We start from the raw sequence: 18,049 nt of genomic DNA, 5'->3' as shown, positions 1-18,049 counted from the left end.
TTAATAATTCCTGAAATCCTGGCTCTGCTCTGGATGCATTCTGCCTCAACAAGGCTCTGATGGGGGCGGTTTGAGTGAGATGCTGTGAGACAGAGTGGTCAATCACACACTTGGAACAACCTTTGATGGGTCTGATTTGTGCTGACTGATTACATTGGTGAGTTCCAGCTTCTCAGATGTGAGGACTCACTGCTTTTGTCTGTTTTGTCATTGCAAGTGGAATATTTTGGGGTACTGGACAGTTAGTCAGACAAAATAAGCATCCTGATCCTGGCATTTTTCTGTTTAGCAGTTTATGGACCAAAAGATTCATTGAGTAATTGTAAAAAGCAAATGCAAAATAAATCCTGAGGTGATCGTGAAAGACAAATATTTAAAATGAATTAATACTCCTCTGTCTTCTCTTCCCATTATTACCCCTTTCTCTTTTCTGCTTTAAATGCCATTCTCTCTGTGAGGGCGCTGTGCCTGCTCCGTCCATAAATGCCACGATCAAAGTCTCCACTTTATTGGTGTTAGACTTGACCTCTCACCCCACTCTGCCAAATGTCAACGCTCCACATCTCTCCGCTCCAGCTGTTATAAATAAAGAGCCCGGGTCCCACATCTTACACATCCCTGGGATACAGACTGTCTTGTAAACAACGTCTAAGACATGACCTTACTGAGTGGAGAAGGTCGTAATGATTAAGCATGCAGATAGAAGATCACCTTGGTATGGAAGTGTGAATACACTCACAGACATCAGCAGCAATGGCTTTAAATATTCTCTCAGACCTTAATTGAAATATTTTGCACCTGAGATTTATACTGCAGATCATCTTGACCACAAAGAGCAAACATGCTGGTATATGATCACTCAACACCTTACAGTTTAGGTATTTTCATTGTGTTTTTGTGCTGAGACAATATGGGAATGGGGTCCACAGCTCTCTGAGGCTCCATGAGCACGTAGATAGTAGTATCAAACAGTCCAGCAGAGGGCAGAATAAGACTGCTAGATTCATATTCTTCGTCCCTGCTTGCCTCTCTCTTATGATGAAACAACTGTTATAATCCATATATTTTACTTCTCTCCCTTGTGCCACCTGGAGCCAGAGCTGGCACTTTTACAGTCCAGGGTGATTTGTTTTGTTTCTTTGTTCTACCTGCAGACTCTCTCCTCTCCAGCTCTCTGTCAGCTCTGTGGCTCTTTGCCCTGCCATCCCTTCCTCCTCATTCCAGTCTAACTTTCTCTCTGTAAGTGGTTGCCATGGCCAAATTTTGAATTATGCACCCATGGGAAAAGTCTCCAGCTTCACTTGACTGCATGTGTGCATGTACACACAGAGACACGTGCACGCCTTAGAGACACACACATAGGCATGAAAACGTACAACACTTCTGATGTATCTCCTTAAGATGCCAGCATTTTATTGCACACCAGCACAAGCTACCAAGAGCCTCCCATATTTCAGAGCAGACTGATTCTCTGTATACGACTTAATTTCAGCCACCTGTAGAGTTTCCATATTCACTTCACAGTCTACGCTCCAATTTATGTCCGTGTGACCCAGGACAGCTCAATCCTCTGGCTCCATGCCCAGGTACACCCTATAGCTGCAGCTAATGAACCATAGCATTGGTGCCAAACGTGGCAGCGGGGAATAAAGAGAGTATGGCCCAGGTATGGCAAAGCTCGCTCCCAACTCTTTTGACCCCGGTGAGAGAAATCCTGTGGGGCCTGTATACACCCGCACCACGCCTCCTGCACCACAGCTAACCCCCGGCCTACAGCCAAAGACCCCTACCTCTCCTCAGGTAAGGCTTCATAGGTTTCTACACACATGCAAGCACACATTCTTACATCCCTGGGGCAGTCCTGTGTGGAAGCAGAGGCACTCCATAAATCACACCTGTAAAAGCTGATTTGGTACTAAACGTGCTTTATTCACAAGTGGTGTTTACTGCCGGGACTCTACCATGGGAAAACATGACTTATGATGGCCCAGTGTACTCCCTAATGAGTTTGTCACATTAAGCTAATCACACTTTTTCAAAAAATAATATTTTTTTTATAATTCTTGGCTTTATGGGCGCATTTAGTGTGAAACGAGGAGGAGAGAGGATAACATGCAACAACAGGGGACATTTTGATTACATGGTCAGTGTCTTAAATCTCTACAGGTCACCATTATGCCCTGATACTTTTCCTTTATCAACAGTTAAGAGGGGGATGATCCTGATCAATGAGGAGGATGTGGTGGGAGAAAATGGGGAGAAAAGAAGAGGATAGAGGCACTGACAAAAACAAAGAGTAGTGTTGTGAAAAATGGAGGAATGTAGCTGTGAGAGTGGTCGGAGCTGCGTTGGACAGCAGAGTGGAGCATAGAGGGTGGTGTGGGGGGGGGGGGCTCTGTCACAGCCCCTCCAGGGTAATTGGCTCCAGATGTGAGGCAGCGTGGCCCCTGCGCCAGCAAGGCGTCAGGGCCGCATTAAGAGCTCAGCCCAGGGCTGATGGGATCGTAGAGAGACAAGCTCACCCCTTCTCACCGCCCCAAAAATACAGACTGAACCCCATACTGCGCTGCTGACCACTGGGCCTCCATCAGTGCCCTCTCAACCCCTACTCATCATCTGCCAAAATAACCAAGCACTGCAATACTTCTCAAAACATTGTAGAACCCCGCTTGTTTATTTACCAAAGAGTTATTTCACTCCTGACCTTGATTCCTGCACTGACAATATAAAATCTCTGTCATTCTCTCTCCGAGGCTTATTATTTCTTGGTGACTATGGTGACAGCAATCTTGGAGTCAGGTCTATTTTATGTCATGTGTTGCTGCTATTGTGTTGGCCTGATTCCTGCACACAATGGTTTAGCACTGGAGTTTTCAGAGTTTTTGGTGAAGGACAGCTTTATGGGGCTCTGATGTCCACAATGGAGGTAAGGTGAAGGACATCACACGTCTCCACATGTGCAGCACCGAGTGTCCGAGACTCTGTCAGACTCATGATGTTATACATAAAAACAGTGGACGAATGTAACTAAGTGCATTTCCTCCAGTACAAATTCAAGGTACTCGTTCTTTACTTGACATATCAGAGGGAAATATTACACTTTTTACTTGAGTAGAATTATTTTACAGATTTAAGACAAACATTATGAAAAGTAACAATAAGTCGATCAATAGATTGACTTAAAATTAATTTACTGTTACTGTTTTGATCATTGTTTTTTTTTTTTTAATGCAAAAACATATCATGGTTCCAGCCTCTCAAATGTAAGGATTTGATGCTTTTCCTTTGTATGTTTTTAATAATCTTAATTAATTTAAATAATGTTAAGGTTGGAACTGTTGGTTGAACAAAACAAGCGTTTTGAAGGTGTCACTTTGGGCTCTGGGTCATTGTGACAACATTTCTCACAATGTTCAGAATTTTTATACATCAAACAATCAATCAATTAATGGACCAAATAATCCGCAGATTAATCTATAATGAAAAGAATCAGTAGTTTCCGTCCTTTACAAAATAGTCCACAGTGAGCTCCGCCCGAACCCATACAACAAATCCTGGCTTTACATTAATGTGTGAGGAATATCAATAATTTAATATAGAAAAGTTCAACAGTCAAAGGGGACATTTTGCAACATTTCAGTCATTATCAATCAGGGGTTTTACTTGTAAATAAGTAATTTTACAGTGTGGTATTGGTATTTTTACTTTAGTAGAGGATCTGAATATTTCACCCATCACTGCATAAAGACCACTGAAGATAAGCACAGCCTTTTGAGCTGTTGTTGTACAAGATAGTGCTCCTTTTTTCCCTGTTACAGACACTTGCGTCAGGCCTTGTTAGCTGATAGTGTCCAGATAGGAAGCCTATGCTTTTTCTTATTCCCGGGCCTTTTATGCATATGATTTCACAAAATGCATGAAGAAATGTGAGTGTAAAAAGAGTAAATTCTATTATAGCCCGAGCATCTGCAGTCTCAGAAAGAGTCCTCAGAGCAAGGAACGCTCTTACTGTGACACAAAGAGCATGTTTTCTGATAGAGTGTGGAAATTGATTAAAAGCAGAAAAGCAGCATGGAGTGATAGTAGACAGAGGGAACCGAGAGACTGGAAGGACATGGGAAAAAATAAATGGAAAGCACTTCATCAGTGATGACACTTGCATATCGATGGCATTTGCTGAGTTGCAAGTCCCACCATGACTAAAAAGGAAAACCACTCATCATGCCAACCAGCATTAAAAGGCTTATGTGAAAAGACCCTTAAAGCACCTTTCAGCCAGGAATGCCTGTTGAACAAGATTATTCGGGTAAATTGAAAGCAGATGTGCATGTTCTCAGTTCTGCTGCAGTTTCTGCCATCCACTACCTGTGGAGGCACATTGATCTGATGTTGTTGTTGAACCACCAACAGGAAGAGGAAGTGGAATACCGAACTGGCTCTGCTTTCTGCCAATATTAATTTGTAGAGGCAAAACAGCTCACCGCGGAGTCAAACTAAAATAATTTAGACTTCAGGGTGCTTTCTGCAGATGATCTGATCCAGTGGTTCACTGGATCCACTGGATGAGCTCCAGTATCCCTTCATCCATCACCATCCATCAAGTTCCATATACTTTCTTATTCACGGATTATAAATTGGATGTTATTTAATACTCTTTATTGGTAGATTTCCCACATATTTTTTCAATGTTTAAGTTGGTGAAGTTTACATTCAACAACCAGTGGAAAAAGCTGGATGTTTAAACCATTCATCCAGGACTTGCCGCCAACAATTTCAATCGTCACATTTAGCTAACATAACTATTTCAACTGTTAATCCATTCGTATACTCTTAGTTATGTCAACTGTTTATCCATTACCTTTAGATATTTCAATTGTTAAGTCATGACTTGTAGCTAACATAGCTTTCTCAACTGTTTAGCCATTACTTTTAGGCTGATCATTTTAAACTTTTTATCCATTACTTTTTAACTAATATAACTTTTTCAGCCTTCCATTACTTTCAGCTAACTATTTGAACTTATAGCTAATTAGCTATCACTTTTCACTGATGTAACTGTTCCAATTGGTTATCCATTACTTACACTATTTCAATTATTCACTCATTAGCATTTAGCTAGCCATTTCAACTATTTATACATTACTTTTAGCTAATGTAACTACAGTATATCACCTGTATCCATTACTCATCCACTACTTTCAGCTAATTCTCAACATGTGGCAACTGACTCAGGGTGAGGTGAGGGGCAGCTGAATACTATGGCTATTTAGCTTATCTTATCATACACACACTCACGAATATATATATATATATATATATATATATATATATATATATATATATATATATATATATATATATATATATATATATATATATATATATATATATATATATATATATATATATATATATATATATATATATATATATATATATATATATACTGGCTATAATGTAGTTGAATTAGTTGAGTGTAGTTGAGTTCATTTATAGTACCCTCTGGCAACATTTAAGTACATATTGTAAAAACTGATTTAACCCATGAAGGAAGTGCAATCAAACAATGAGATGCCAAACTATGTCAAAGGTCAGAGTCGCAACATTGGGATCAGATCCAGCTGTTACCCAAGGATCCTGATCTCCAACAACAGAAAATAATTTTCAAAGAACACAGCCGACACCTCTTAAAACAATACAGAGCAGAGGCTGCCAACAGGGGATTAATTTCAGCCCACCATCGTTCCTCCGCCTCATTCCATCCTTTAACCCTGGGAGATGGTGTTGTCATTCTGCTGGACATGGGCCCAGGGTGTAAGTGAGTTTAACTAAACAAAAACACTCCCAGCCTGGGCTGAGGACACATGCCCCAGTCAGACCTCCATAAAAACAGCTCTGGTCTGTGTTAACGTGCATGTTTCCAACACATGATAAAACTGGGAGAAAACTGGAGCATCTGGTTATCTCTGCCTAGTTAGGTCCTCATAAACTAAGAGAAGAATGTCAATGAAATGGAGAGGAACCGGTTTGCTGTGAACTCAGTCTGACACTAGGTGGTAATCTTGTGTTACAAATGGGTTTGACCAAGTGGTTCCCACAGGAGCTGATGTACAGGAGTCAGACAGTAATTTTAAAAGAGCTTGTGTTTTCACAGATGAAGGTCGATGGAATTGCTAAACAGCTAGATATTAGGTCACATTAAACCTCACTAAACTAATTAAGTATATCTAGTCAAGAGGTCCTTGAAACGGACACAACGTACTGTATGATAAGCTTAAAAAACACATTGTTCAGGATTAAACCAGTAGTTTGTGACCTCTTTGGTTTGTGACCTCTCAGGTCTGTTGTTTATTTTATAGTTTTTCCAAGAGTCATTTCCCCTCTGTGCCTCTCAAACGGTTTGAACTGCCTGAGGCTCATAGATGTCAAATTATCCAACATGTCACTAAGTAATTTTGTAATTAAAACTAGCCACACTCTGACCGCCTAAAGCAGGAGCATACTACTTGCACATTCATGTATAAATATTAACAATTTGATAATATCATATATAATACATATAGCAGTAACAGGGGTCATTTTCCTGCAGAGTGAATACTTTTACTTTTGATATTTTGTATATTTTGCTGATAATACTAACTACTGTACTAATACTACTATACTTTTGATTTAGGAGTTGGAAAGCAGGACTTTTCTTTAATGGCGTATTTTACTTAGGGTCTGAGTACTTCCTCCACCACTGACTACCAAATACATATTCAGTTTTGATAGTAGTTGTGGTGCATTTTTTCTGTATGGGAGTGTCCTTCAGAGTGGAGGATGGAGGCTGTGGGGATATTTCCTGCACAGAGGAACCTCCCTTGAGGGGGCGTGAAGAGCGGGCAGCCACTGCTTTCTGCAGGGATGGTGGGGCCGGTCTGCCTAATTCCTTAGATTAAAAGCAGCAGTCGGGGTGCTGTAGGTTCCAGAGGCAGCATGAAGACAGCCTAAACAGCATCATGATTAGAAACGTACCAAGCATGTGGCTTTCATTAGCTGCAGGCTGAAATCACAGCACAACACAGAGGAGCAGGTCTCTGCATCAATACTGTGCCTGTCAATCAAACACACAGCCCTGAACACGCTACACTGATGATAGTGGTTAAATGAGCAAACTGACATGTTGGTACATAAACAATTTCCCTTTTATTGAATGCAAGTAATTTAAAGAATATCATCATATAATCATAACAACATACAGTACATTATAATTAACAGGTTGAAAATGTGCCAAATGTTGAGTTTCTGCCACATTCGTTAACACTGAATAAAAGTAGTGGGGCAAATCAATAAAAATAAACTTAAAAATCCCAAAACAATAAAATTAATAAAAATACAAACACTTGGTCATAAATCAGGGAGTGAAAATTAGTCACTGTAAATGTAAAATGTGCAATAAACAGAATTTGAGGAGGCGGTAAAGCTGATACATTTACAGTTCAGTTCAGAATTTTTAAATATTAGAAGATTGGTTTGCATAAGGTGCATGAACATCCACAAAGAACATAAATCATCATCAGAGAGTAAAAACATATAAAGAAAAAATATGTAAAATTAACTTATAGAAAATGGGCGACTTGCCTGACATCTGAAGTGGATTAAAAGAAAACAAAGATAGCCCTGACTTGAGTTTAGTCTAAAAGTTTGCAGAGAGAGACAATGTGTAAAAATCAGTGAGGAGAACATGGAAATCCCTTGTTTATGTTTGTGTGTTAGAAAGAACAGAAAGTGTTAAGAACTACTTTACCATAAATCATCTGCCTGAGGTGATGCTGATAAACATCTGTCTGTTCCCTTTCTTTATCCAGTGTTCAGTTTCTCTGGCACGCTTTTCCCTTTCTTTGCTCTTGTGCTTAATTTGGGAGAGGGGGTCCAGAGCGGGTTTAGGAGCTCTGTGCCCATGTGATGACAATGACCGAGAAGCTGATGATTCCCATAATCAAACCAAAGACCACCAAGAATACCGCCTAGAGACACAAAGAGCATAAACACCATGGTTAGCCTCACTACCTAAAAATGTATGCACTGTAGTCAGTTGGTACGATGGGCTAAAAATGTTGTCATTGTTTGAATTTAACAGTATTTTATTGATTTGGACGGTGTATAGTTACCGCAATGGAGTCAAAGGAACTGAGGGGTCGGCTGCTGATCTTGAGGTAGAAAATGCCGGGGAAAACAAACAATAGGCAGCTGGATGTTGTCGATCCTGAGAAAGAAACAGGAAAGTCACTTGAACGTACTGCATGTCTGATAATAGCAGCTTCATAAACCGTTTGAGCAGGACTCCACCATTAATTATGTACAAGTAGATACTGTGATTTTTAGCCGCCATGATCAATAATTGTGGAATATTGACATTTTGGCTAAGAGCTTGGCTGCTTTTAATGTCTGTTGTAGGTGGAAACAGATCACAATATTCTAAAAGGGCACAGTTAAGTAACCGTAAAGTGCCTGTGAAATAAAACAAATTACAATTATATGACTAATAAAGACCATAATATTTAGCAAAACAGACATTTCTTTCCCCATATTTCAAAAACATCACTTACCCACTATTCCAAACACATGGCTGATATCAGGCACAAAGATGGCCATCAGCAGCACCACACCCAGGATGATCAGAGTTGTCATGATGTAAATCAGCCAGGAGAAGGGCCGACCTCCACACAGCAGCAAAATCACAGCCTTACGGGCCTGAAGTGTACACACAAACAAAGCTCACAGTAACCAAACACACTCACAGTAGATCTACTGCGTATGAGTGATTCTGCACAAATGTCCGAAAAGAGAAAGAAGGAAACTGGAGTGGTGTTTGGACTGGAAGGAGAAACTTCTTGGTAGTAGAAGTAACTGAGCAAATGTGCAGACAAACATTTCATATAAACTTCAACATAATGAATACAAATAAATTCGCTGGTACTTGTTAAAAGAATATTCTGGTGTCTGTGTACTCACAGGGAAGTGAATAAGAGGGACAGTCAGCAACACGGACAGCAGGATGGCCAATCGAACCGTCATCACCATGATGTCCCGAGGAATATACGCGTCGTAGCTGAGCAATAGCTCGGAGTTCACATGAGCTATGAACAGCAGACAAGAACAGAGTGAGGGTAAAATGGCAACATGGCAAATAGCTACATTAAGTTGCTGCAGTAAAGAGTGTCACACCAGGCTTACCGTAGAAGGTGAGGTAGCCGAACACCGCAGCAATGACGTATAGTATCAAGCTGAGGCTGATACTAACATTTGTAACGTTCTGCATCCTGGACTTAGTAGGTCTGAAAGACACAAGGGCACATTTACTGATGTTTTCATAGCTGGCGAACAACAGATTCGCTGACTTAAACTGTAAAAGTGAAGGTAAGAGGCTGCAGTGCTGACCGGTCCAGTTCGCAGTAGATTGGCAGGATAGCCGTGTGGCACAGAAAGGAGAAGGCCATGGTGGGGATGGCGTACGCACTCTGCAACACACATCAGTCAGAGCACAGCCATCATTAACAAATTATCACCGTTAGGAGTGAGGGGGCAGGTAGGTAGTAGTAATACACATCACTAAATACTGAGTAAGTGTGACTTTTTCGGGATCTTCTTGCCAACATTGTGAAGTTGTGTTTAAACAACATGCACGTTGTGTAATTCTGCATGTCACGTGTACATATGGCCTTTAAGTGTAACATAAATGTGAGGGGCAGCTGCACTCAGGCTCCTCACATAAACAGCCAAACCTTCAGAAAGAGTGTGACTTGTCACCAGAGTCAAACAACTGCAGCAGAGGTACTTTCAACAACTTCTCACTTGCCACCTCACGGGTTCTACATGTGCAGCGTAGGGGAAAAGGCCGGGTTCATGCACGTACCTTGCTGGAGAAGACAAAGAGTTTGGGCGTACAATCTGAGTCAGAGGAATTTGATATCTGGAGAAACAAGGGGAGAACAGGGAGAGTGTTATTTTTGAGAGGAGATGACTTCTGCAGTGCTGCTGCAAATGGGAGAAACATAAAGCTGGATTACATTGTCTGGCTATGGTGCTCAGAGGAAAATAATCATGCCAGGTCTGAAGCTGTGCCATGGTATAATTCCAATAGGTCATTTCAGAGGTCATTTCCAGACTGATGCAAGGTCACCTGAACTTCCTTCCCCTCAGGACTGATATCATTCACCATACAGAGTTCTCTGCACCCTTCTCTGGTCCTCATCAGCAAGAGTTGACACAATCAGTAAACTCAATCTCCTGGGTTAGCCCCACAATCCTGCGGCCATGACCGTCTGGTCTGAACTACCCACCTCAGACGCACGGTATCTGATGTATGTGTGTTTGTGTGGACAAGCGTAGAGGAAAAATGAGGTTGTTGTTATTGTTACCTGGAAGGCACCTGAAAGCGTAGTCACATTGTGAGGCAGTGGACAGGGGATCGACCATTTCTTGACCACAGTCTGGAGGAGGGGAGGCAGCACAACATGTCAACAACAGAACAGAAAAGTTGGAAAAATCACTTTCACTTTGAAGGGGGTGTATTTAAACTCACCACAACCACAAAATACATCATGAAGAGAACAGCAAGACTACTGGTGTAACCCAGGAAGCCTGTGAGGGTTACAGACATGTCTGGTGAGAAACAACAACAGTCACAACAACAAATCCGGAAGCTACTTGGTCTACCTACTTACCGATTTTAGGCAACAGCGCCAGAGGTAGAACAACACAGAGTGTGACGATGATCACAAGCAACCTGCCATCTTCATACCAGGCATTTCTGGAAAGCAAGAGGCCATGAATTATTAAAGGAGCAAAAGCTGAATCAAGCCACATTTCCCATTATCGTGCCCCTGGTCCTGCAATGGCTGTCACAGATTAGAGATGAATCTTCAGTGTCTTACAATAGGCCGACTCTGGAAATTTGTCTCCATTTTGTGCTCAAACACAGAGCGACAGATTCATCATGTGGTACGCATTAAGGGCTTTAGCTCTCACAAACCATAACAATTATGTAATTCACATGCAAACGTTGTGTCGCTCCGTCATTTGAGACCACATTTCACTTGCCGGGTTTTTGGAGAGGGGGAATAATATTTTCCTTTGCTGAGGGATAGCCTTGGCGGTTTATTCGGGATTGGGGAGCTAGAGGAGGAGGAGGAAGAAGAAGGAGGAGGAGGGGGGGAGGGAGGGGGGCAGTGTTCGAGGTGACACATGTGGAAGGCATGCCGGCTCCGCTGGGGTCGGGGTCGGGTGGGAAGGGTGCTGCCTGGCGCTGCTGTATGTTAGACCGCAGCGCGGGGTCATGAGGGACTGGCTCCACCACTCTTTATGGGGCTCCCACAGTCGGCAGCACCTGCTCTGACCACATCAACACCCACTGACCCCCGTTTGGCAGTTTCACAGCTGTGGCGTTACCATAGGCGCTGATGGATTTGTCTCTGCGTCTACACCGTTTCTGCCCTGTAACTGGATGTCAGGGAGACCTCTGCTCTGACCCAGACTCTCTCTTGTCCAATCACTTCTACTCAAACCTAAGTTTAGCTGAAGCACTTAGCTAACCCCCTTCTCCACTTTTACAGACCGTTCTGCAGATACAGGGATGTAAAAAAAAATCTCCACCACCACTAGGATCCTGCTCGCGGCTTACTGTAAAGGCGCAGGATACTTAGACGACCCATGAAATGTGGAACATTTCACGGTATAACAAGATGCAGGATAGCTCTCAGTAAAGGTTGGAGTTTGACTGCCAATGAGCCAATCTCCACATAGTGTAGAAGATTAGCATAAGTCTGACCAACCCAGCACAAACCCAAATCCACAGCTGTCCAACTGAAACACGACGAGAGAAACTTCAACAGGACACACAGTCCATTAGCACAGACAAACACTAAGAGATTGAGCACAACTGTGTTTTCATTCTGCCACATTATGATTAATGAGCCAGAAAAAAGAAAGGCGTTTTAATATGAAACAACTCGTTTGCTTCGGCTTTGATGGAATTGAGTATGTGTCTGTTAACATCTCAAAGCCACTCATTAACAGAAATGTTTTGTTTCCCTCTGCAGTGAGCTGTAATTAGAATGGCAAAACTGATATCCCCTTGTATCAGTCTGATTCCGGGGAACATGTGCGAGAGATTTGAGGGTGAAAGGAGAGCACTAATACAAAGCAGCTGTGTGTGGAAGATTCAGATGTTGACGGATTGGGCAGAGAGCAGCTACAACTCTTGCTTAAACCAGTGTGGCCAATAATAAAGTGATAGAAGTTACATTCTTGGCCTGGGACTTCTCTGTGAGGGCGAGGGGCTGCAGGCTCGTCCACGTAGGCCAATGAAAGACACAGTCTGCTGATGATGGGTAATGAATGGCTCTCTGTCGTAAATACATTTCCTTTGGGCATGCTTCTGGCTACAGAACACAGAGCACCAGCATCCCTCCGATCGCTCACAGACAAAGTATTAGTAGTGTACTGTGGTTTGATGAGAGGTCTTCTTCCACTGCATTATTCATACATTTCCAATTGCCTGAATAATTCCAGTTTGTGTAGCTTTGTGGTACAGAAGTGTCAAATTTGACTTATTTGAAGGCCAAAGCTATAATCTACAACATCATGGGAACAGGAATGACTCATTCGTTATCTTAGTGCAGCTAATCTAGAAGAATGGCTTCGTTTTATCCGCAGCTGTGACAGATTTTGAACCAAATTTCCTTATTGGTGAGGCAGGGAGATCCCAGTGCTTTATGTACCCACCCTGTGTTGTCTGGGCTCAGGAAGCTGTTGATGGCTGCAGGAAGCTCCGACTTCAAGATGAACAAATAGGATGACATGGCTGAGGGAAGAGAGGAAAAGAGGTTCAGCAAATGTATGTTTCCTAAATCAAATAAACAAAAAAAGCACACAATCATACCAGACTGATAAATCAAAAACAGCAGATGACTCTATGTTGCCACGAGCAATTCTACATTGCTGTGTGAGGCTGGTGTGTGTTTTCCAGCGCAAGGAAATGGAAGGCATGGCGGCTCGGAGTTAATGCAGATGGGTGGGGCAGTCAGCTCAAGGGGATCACCAGCAAAGCCCTCGGTGCAAAGGAGCAGACATTATGCAGATCTTCCAACTGCTGGAGTAGCAGCCAGGATGAAGAAGTGCAAGGGGCGAGGAATGCTAACAATAATGATCTCAGACGCTAATCCAGGTATTTCTCCCCCTGCTCCACCTCACTAGGAAACAGGATATTATCAGCCCCCAACAGGCTCCAACATCCTTCCACAGAGCAGCCAATCAGAGGGGGGGGATCGGGGTCACTTCCTGACGGTCGTACCAGCCCCAAAAACACTAGGAAAAAGGGAAAGGGGAGATGGAGATTGCACCAGGTGGAGAGGACGTTTCTGGTTGAGTTGAGTCTCAGATGAAGTGTGTGGTCAGTCATAAAGGGAGAGAATGTTAAAGGACTGAATTTGGGAAGCCGGAGTTAGCTGGGCCCTTATTGCCCCTGGGGCAGGTCTTGCACTCGTCGTTAAATAAACCTAGACCATAATCCCTCAGATCCTGTCTTTGTTTATAGAAGAAAATTCCTCCAATAACGCTCCAGCCCACACAGACACAAGGACACTCACTCTGTAGATAACTAATGCCATTTAGAAGCACTAAAATCTGTCAATAAGAGGTTATTCCGAGGCGGCAGTTGCTTTAGTGTTTTAGCCAAAACATTTCCTTGCAAAAGTTCATCCACCTAGTTGAATGAGCCATAAACACAAAAATCTCCTCAACCACACAAACCCATACAGACGCACCGACAGGAATGAAACAACAGGAATGATGCAATGGTTTAGTGTCATGCAGTTGGTTACTGTAAGCACAACAACACTTTGATGGGAATCCCTGGTGGGATGATACTCACACTTCTAAACAAGAAAAGGCCCTTGAGTGAAGAAAAAGGATTGTTATTGGAAAAGTGGTAGGAAAGCATATTCTGATAATAAGCATGTATGTAAAAATTCAAGGAAAATTGGTGTAAACCTTCTGTGTGGTCAGCGAACAGTGGGAGAGTGTGTTCAACGTAAGACAGAGCTACTTTCATTTCATTAGGAGCGAGGGGAGAGGCAGGCTGTGAGAGCCCTGGGCTGGTCAGTAATTAAGGTCAATTGGCCCATCAGGCTTTGGCAGTGCAGATGAATGTTTACTCAGAGTGAGGCTAATTGCACTCTTATAAAAGGGGCCCGGGGTGTAGACAGATGCATGCTGGACTGCTGGCTCTCACACTCTCACACATACTGCCCCATGCTGGGAAAACCACAAACATACCAGAGGGCACAGCAATAATCCACTCAGCCGTGCCAGTAATGACTGCAGAGGAGCTATCACCTCAGATCTCCACTGTCTGAGAAGCACTGTTTGTGGCTGAGGGATGGAGATGGCAGTATGAGAGAGAGAGTGGAGGTGGAGAGGGCGGGGGGGGGAGGTAAAGGGAGGGGTCCCATTAGGTTACTCAACGCTGGGTGGGTTTACCATCAGTGATCAATTAGACGAGAAGTCAGGTTTCAGGCCCAAGGGAGGGGGCCAGGAGGACAGCAGCTACAGGGTCAAAGGTTATCAGGGAATCCGGATAATAGCCTCACAGGCAGGAGGGAGTAAACCTGAGCGTAGTGGCTTCTGATCACCAGTAGGAGGCACTATCTACATCTGAGACAACAGGGCCATAGTCTGGCCCTGCAGCCCTCTGCGCCTACATCCAAAAAACACGAAATCTGTTTATCAGAAACAATGTGTGGCACTGTACAGAAAAATGGAGGCCAACTTACCACCAATATTTTGGATGACAATGGCCATTCCAACCACAATCTAAAAACGAAATTTGAGAAAGCGGTTAGTGTGAATGTGTCTCCTGGTCATGTTGAAAATATAAGGGAGTGAATTCCTTTTTTGACAGGGTGAACTCCATCCAGTTCCAAAAGACAACACTCACTTTTCCAGGTTTCTGCAAAGCTCTTTCTCCAAGGCCTTCATATGACTTGATACCTGAGAGAGTCAAATCAAAAACAACCAGACATACCACTGATTTAGCATTGCACTCCTCTAACATTGTTGGACTGCCATGACGGAGAGTTGAAAACAAAAGGGATCAAACGCATGCAGCAGAACCAAAGATATTTTTTTCATTCAATGCATTCTTCTTGCTTGTCAAAACTTGGTGCCTCCATTACCCATAATGCAACTCAACTGACAGCCCAAAATTCAGGTGTGTTAATGTGGAGGTAATTGATTGACAAGAACCCACTATTATCTCTAACTATTCTGTCTTGTTTGACATTTTTAACATTTAAACATGATGATACACACAATGATTTGCTTACAACTAGGAAGTAAATCAAGACAAAAAACAAATACACAAAGATAGCATAGTCATCAGCAAGCCTCCCTGAACAATGATCTAATCATGAAGGAAGGAAAGGGGGTTGTCCAGGATGGGGGTAAAAAAAATCTGGCTGAACCCCCCCTGGTTAAACACACAGGGATATGCTTATCTAAAGTTAGACTGTGTATCCATTGTTAGTGTCTCACCTGTTTGGTCACATAACTTCAGAAGGAGATGTACAGAGAACGCTGCCAGGCTGGACACTACTACCAACAGGATACTAGAGTAGAAAGGTACATAGAGCAGAAATTAGACTACATGTCATTCTACTTATGTCTGATTTATGTAAAAAGCTGTCAGCACTGTGGTAGATGGCATAAGGAGAGCATTCTTACCTAAAACCGACTATTCCAGTATTGGCCATAGCGTAAGATAGACCCAGAGTGCCGCTGCCCATGATAGCATTCATCAGGTTAAACACTGAGGAACTGAAGGAGGCTCCCTTTGCTCTGGTCGGCACTGATCCCTGCACACACAGCAGAGATAACATTTAGATAAAAGATAAAGAGGTAAACAATGAGTGTGAAGACAAAGGAGCAGAAGAAGTCTGATTATTTTTGTAAGAGCTTTAAGAGAATTGCTCTTGACAGTATTAAGAACAACTGGTCGGCCCTGATGATGGATGTCATGAAACAACACTGCAGTGGCATGTAGGATCAGGGAATGGAAATGGGAATGGATGGGGTGGGATTTGAGCTGCTGGCTGTGGGACAGCTGCCTGAGCTCAGGATAAGGGGAGCTGCCCAAACTGCTTGACCTCTCTAATAGGGGATATCCTGGAGAGAACGAGTGGCAACTCTGGTGTCAGTGTCACAACAAGCTCGGATTGACCTGCAGGCCGCTGAATCTGACTCACCCTGGGTTACAGTACTGAAAGACAGGAGGTAAACTATGACACCAGATGGAAATATAGACTGGCTGAAATGTAGCATTATACTGCAGCACAGTATAAATAAAACTGGTATGAAAACACTAAGGATATGACTTTTATTTTAATAAATTAACATACAGGTGTGCCAACCATCAGCTTATTCCTGTTTAGAGCCACACCAGTCCAGCACAGTGCCGAGTCAAACAACAAGCTTACCATTAATACAGACAAATCACTGCTCATCTCATCATGGTTCCTTTTCAATTGCATGTCCTGTGCTTAGTGATTAATGCTTCATCTAGATAACATTGTCATGTCAAGTAACACAATTAAGCCACTCATAGTAAAACATGTCTCAAATGACATTACAGTGAATATTTGTCATTCAGTGAAGTGCCTGACTGTTCTTACTGTCACCACTTCCTCTGAGTGTGTGTTTCTAATCACATGACAACAGTAAATGAGTGACACCGATCATCTATAGAGTCAGATCACTCATTACTACTGGGGAACCCTGCAAAAACACTACATGAATCCACATTTCTTATGGTATGATATGATATTCAAGAGAAAATATAATGTTGTTTGTATACTTAAAAACAGCCTGATATCGAACTGTAGATCTGAACCATTTACCATCTGCTCAGCATCAGAGCTACTGACTACAAAACGATATCTCCCACAGTCCAATGCTGAAGCTGCTCCACAGATAGCGAATAATGGAACAGGGACACTGACGGTGCCGACTGTGAGATTTAGATTCAAATAAAATGTTTAACCCTCAAACAAAAACTCTTTGAGCTCACAGAATCAATCATTATTTTAATGTTAATGGTCCAAACTATCACTGTCATTGATGCTGAAACCATTTATGAATGCCTTGATTGGGTTGTAACTACCACTGAAGACACCAGTGTTATGTCCTCTGAATTACTGTTGAGGATTCAGAAATTTCAACAACCTGAAGAGGAGTTTATATTCAACAAGCACAGAAAAATTACTCATTCAGCCATTTTCAGGGATATACACAAATAAAATGAAGGGATTTAGTGTGAGGTCTTTGGAAAAGTTCGCTCCAAAGCCAGACATATTACAAAACTGATTTTACTGGCTGAGTGGTGCTAACAGTGATGAGCAAAGAGGGCGAGTATGAAATGTAACAAGAAATGTACTAAGAAATAATAAAAATACAGTCAACACCTTCAGTGGAAAACAATCACTGAAATAGCTCAGTGTGACTTCTGTTTTATGCTGGCCTGTCCCTCTAAGTGCTGACAGAGGCAGAAAGCAGAAAGGAAACTGAAAATGTTATTAAGAGCAAACACGTGATGTCTGTCATTTATTGCTGAAGTTCACATATTTAGAGTACAGTGCTGTTAAAAGACATGGCGCTGGTTTGTTACTTACATTTGTTAATAAAGGTGTATTTTCGTTAGTTTCGGTGTCCCCGGCGGTGGTTTGATGATATAAGTCTCTGTTTCTATTTCCATTGACGCTCATTTTCTGCTCTGACAACTCAGGATACAAACTACTCGACACAAACTCCCGCAGCTCCAACCTTCACTGTAAGGCTGCAGATCTGTGAGACCATCTTCTCTTTAATCACTTTTAAACTCTCCTCGTATCAACTTGTCGGCTGCTGACTGTTGTTGTTGATCACTCACGTCACGTGCCCCTCTTTTCCGTCGCATGTGATGCGTCAGCGAGGAGACTGTCCAATCAGCGGTCGACTTTCCGCCCGTTTGGCCAAT

At 42.5% G+C, this 18,049-nt stretch overlaps 1 protein-coding gene across 1 annotated transcript; it reads right to left on the bottom strand.

The window, feature by feature from the left end:
* Positions 1–7,648: 7,648 nt before the first annotated feature.
* On the bottom strand, positions 7,649–17,946 carry slc38a6 (solute carrier family 38 member 6). Its single transcript, XM_070842234.1, has 16 exons — positions 17,706–17,946; positions 15,763–15,893; positions 15,574–15,647; positions 14,978–15,030; positions 14,814–14,853; positions 12,766–12,844; positions 10,707–10,792; positions 10,565–10,623; positions 10,401–10,472; positions 9,896–9,952; positions 9,421–9,500; positions 9,217–9,317; positions 8,995–9,119; positions 8,589–8,733; positions 8,151–8,245; positions 7,649–8,006 (listed from the first exon to the last, which is right to left on the bottom strand). The coding sequence occupies exons 1-16, from the start codon at positions 17,796–17,798 to the stop codon at positions 7,923–7,925; spliced, it is 1,374 nt and encodes a 457-aa protein (XP_070698335.1). The 5' UTR covers positions 17,799–17,946; the 3' UTR covers positions 7,649–7,922.
* Positions 17,947–18,049: the final 103 nt, after the last annotated feature.

The sequence above is a fragment of the Pempheris klunzingeri genome, chromosome 13 (assembly GCF_042242105.1).
Source record: "Pempheris klunzingeri isolate RE-2024b chromosome 13, fPemKlu1.hap1, whole genome shotgun sequence".
Classification (NCBI taxonomy): Eukaryota; Metazoa; Chordata; class Actinopteri; order Acropomatiformes; family Pempheridae; genus Pempheris; species Pempheris klunzingeri.
This window is presented reverse-complemented; position numbering and strand designations above follow the sequence as displayed.